We start from the raw sequence: 2,398 nt of genomic DNA on the forward strand, positions 1-2,398 counted from the left end.
TCTGAACCCCTAATGTCCTCTATTCGAACTTTTTACATACATTTTTGTTTCCGCTGAGGGGAGCCAGCGCAAGCACGCGTTATCACGACCGTCTTTTAATGTTGCACAAGTATAATAGACAATGTGAAAAAGTACACAGGTTTATTTATTTGCCACCCTATACAAGCACTCAATACATACTCCAACGCAGATGCATATACAAAAAAGTGGTCCTCGATTAGACAATGGATACCTAAAATAAAACTTCGCACCGCGGGGACAGATACGTTCCAAGATACATGTCTAGTCGCTGCCATGAGGCCTCCATCCCAGGTTCAGAGAGTTCGAACAAGTCTGTTTTAGAAACCTTAAACGAATGGGAATGGCTACAAAACTCTTGGACCCTCAACATCTCCAAAACAAGAGCGACTCTTTCTGCTGTTGCGTAAATCTCCGCCACCCGCGCAAAGATTGGCGGTTCAGCCTTCTGCATCACGAGAACGTCCTCCACTTTGTAGGAGCCGGAGTCCAGCGAGACACTGCTTGCTCTCAGTACAGTGCCCTCCTCAGCCAGGCTCTGCGCGCATACCGGCAAGTCTTGCACACTTACTTCAGTTGCACACACAATGCGGGGCTCTTTACGAGCAGACGTCATCTGGTACGCCTGCAGCAGCTGATGCCTGGACGCCAGAGTTTGGCAGATGTTGCGGAAATTCTTAACCTTCGTTGCCAAGCTTTTAAAATATTGGTGTTTAGCCTCAAAACGAAGGCACCAAAACTGGCGAAGTGGCCCAAGCCCTTCAGTCATCCGCGCATAATGGACAATGTAGTGCATTTTGGGGATTAGTCCAACGTCAGGGTACATTGCGCAGAAGCTTTTCAGGAAGGCTTCGACAGCGACTTCTAAATAAGCAACGATGTCGTCTGGCATCTGCTCTGCAAGGATGATATCCGCTACATGCTGTAGCTTCAGCAGGACGTCCCAGTGTGGGTTGCCCTCGGGCACAGACGAAGAGAATATCAAGGGCATAAGTCTAAACAAACACCATTTTTGACACGCGGTGCCTTTCAGGTTGCTTGCCCCAGCGATAAACGAGGGGCTTATCTCCTCCGGTCGGTTCTTCCTGTCATTATAACCATACGGAAAGTTAACGACTTTCTCGAGATCCGATTTTGCGAGGACCTTGTCAGTGATCAGGCCCTTCAAAACGTGACGAATGACATAGACAAAAACACCTTCAAAAAGGTCATGCATAATGTCGGGGGCCATTTGCGCAGTCACGTTGAAGTACGGCAATGTGGCTAGTGGGGACATTCCAGCAACGCCATAAAGCTTGCAATTCAGGTCAGAGTTGACACTTACCGCTGCAAGGTGAACACGGTGAATATCGCAAGTCCGAACTTGACACAGGTCTTCCCTGGTGATCTCGTGATGCTTATTAGCAGAGGCCATGCAGAAGCGGCACACACGACCCTTAGAAAAGCTACACGTAAATCCAGCCAGTTTGTGCTGGGACAGGTTGTCTCCACAAACAGCTAGGACTACCACCTTCACAGCCTGGGGAAACCCATCAATCCTGAGGCCGATCGTGTACAGCTGATGCAATTCATCTAGCAGCGGCTGCCAGATCGCGTTCAAACTATACTTCGTGACGTCTGCATACTTTGCTATGACAGCCAAGTATATATGCTTTAGCTTTGTTCGATACCTCGGATGCATGTCCAGTAAGCTGAAGTAGATCACAGTCAACTTGTGCACACCTCTCTTGGAGCCCAACGGGTTGACGATCTCAAGTTCGTCGGTATAGATGACAATGCAGATTGTCATCACTGTGGCGTCTTGTACCAAGCTTCTGTAGATTTTTCCATCTCTGAAGTCCCTGAAGACTGTACTTGCACAATCACTTGGATTGGATGTCGGATCTGGAGCCATCATTTTGGTGGAATCCTTCTGCTGCAGCACATTCTTGATCACGCTTCCAACAGACACGTACTGAAAAGTGTGCCCAGTATTCGCAATTTCAACTTCACGGGCCTCCACGTACGGGAGTGTCTGCTTAGCAAACTGCTGTCGTTGATAAGCTGTTTTCACTGAGCTGAAGATTCGGCTCACAAAGCTCACATCTAGAAGTGCTTCGAGGTCGCAAGGCAGTCTGCCCGGAGGAGGACACAACTCATGCCTGATCAAGCTAGCAAACTGCTCCATCAAATGAGAAATCATATTCTCTATACTGGTAAAAATAGCATCCGCCACCTTGTGCGCTACTTTGTGCTCCTCCGTGATACTGAATGAGAGTAAGCAAAGGTTTCTTTTCAAGCCCTGCAGGAGCTCGCTGAATGTCGGAGTTCCAGTGCTAGTAGAGGGTCGGTTTTCGCTGGCCTCTTCATTCAAGTTTTCTTCATCCAGTCGGTCCTCCAT

The 2,398-nt window shown here is 48.4% G+C and overlaps 1 protein-coding gene across 1 annotated transcript; it reads right to left on the bottom strand.

Moving 5' to 3' along the window:
- Nucleotides 1-232: 232 nt before the first annotated feature.
- LOC120841261 lies at nt 233-2,398 on the bottom strand. Its single transcript, XM_040212116.1, has one exon. The coding sequence runs from the start codon at nt 2,396-2,398 to the stop codon at nt 233-235; it is 2,166 nt and encodes a 721-aa protein (XP_040068050.1).

The sequence above is a fragment of the Ixodes scapularis genome, unplaced genomic scaffold (assembly GCF_016920785.2).
Source record: "Ixodes scapularis isolate PalLabHiFi unplaced genomic scaffold, ASM1692078v2 PGA_scaffold24__2_contigs__length_7659602, whole genome shotgun sequence".
NCBI classification, from domain to species: Eukaryota; Metazoa; Arthropoda; class Arachnida; order Ixodida; family Ixodidae; genus Ixodes; species Ixodes scapularis.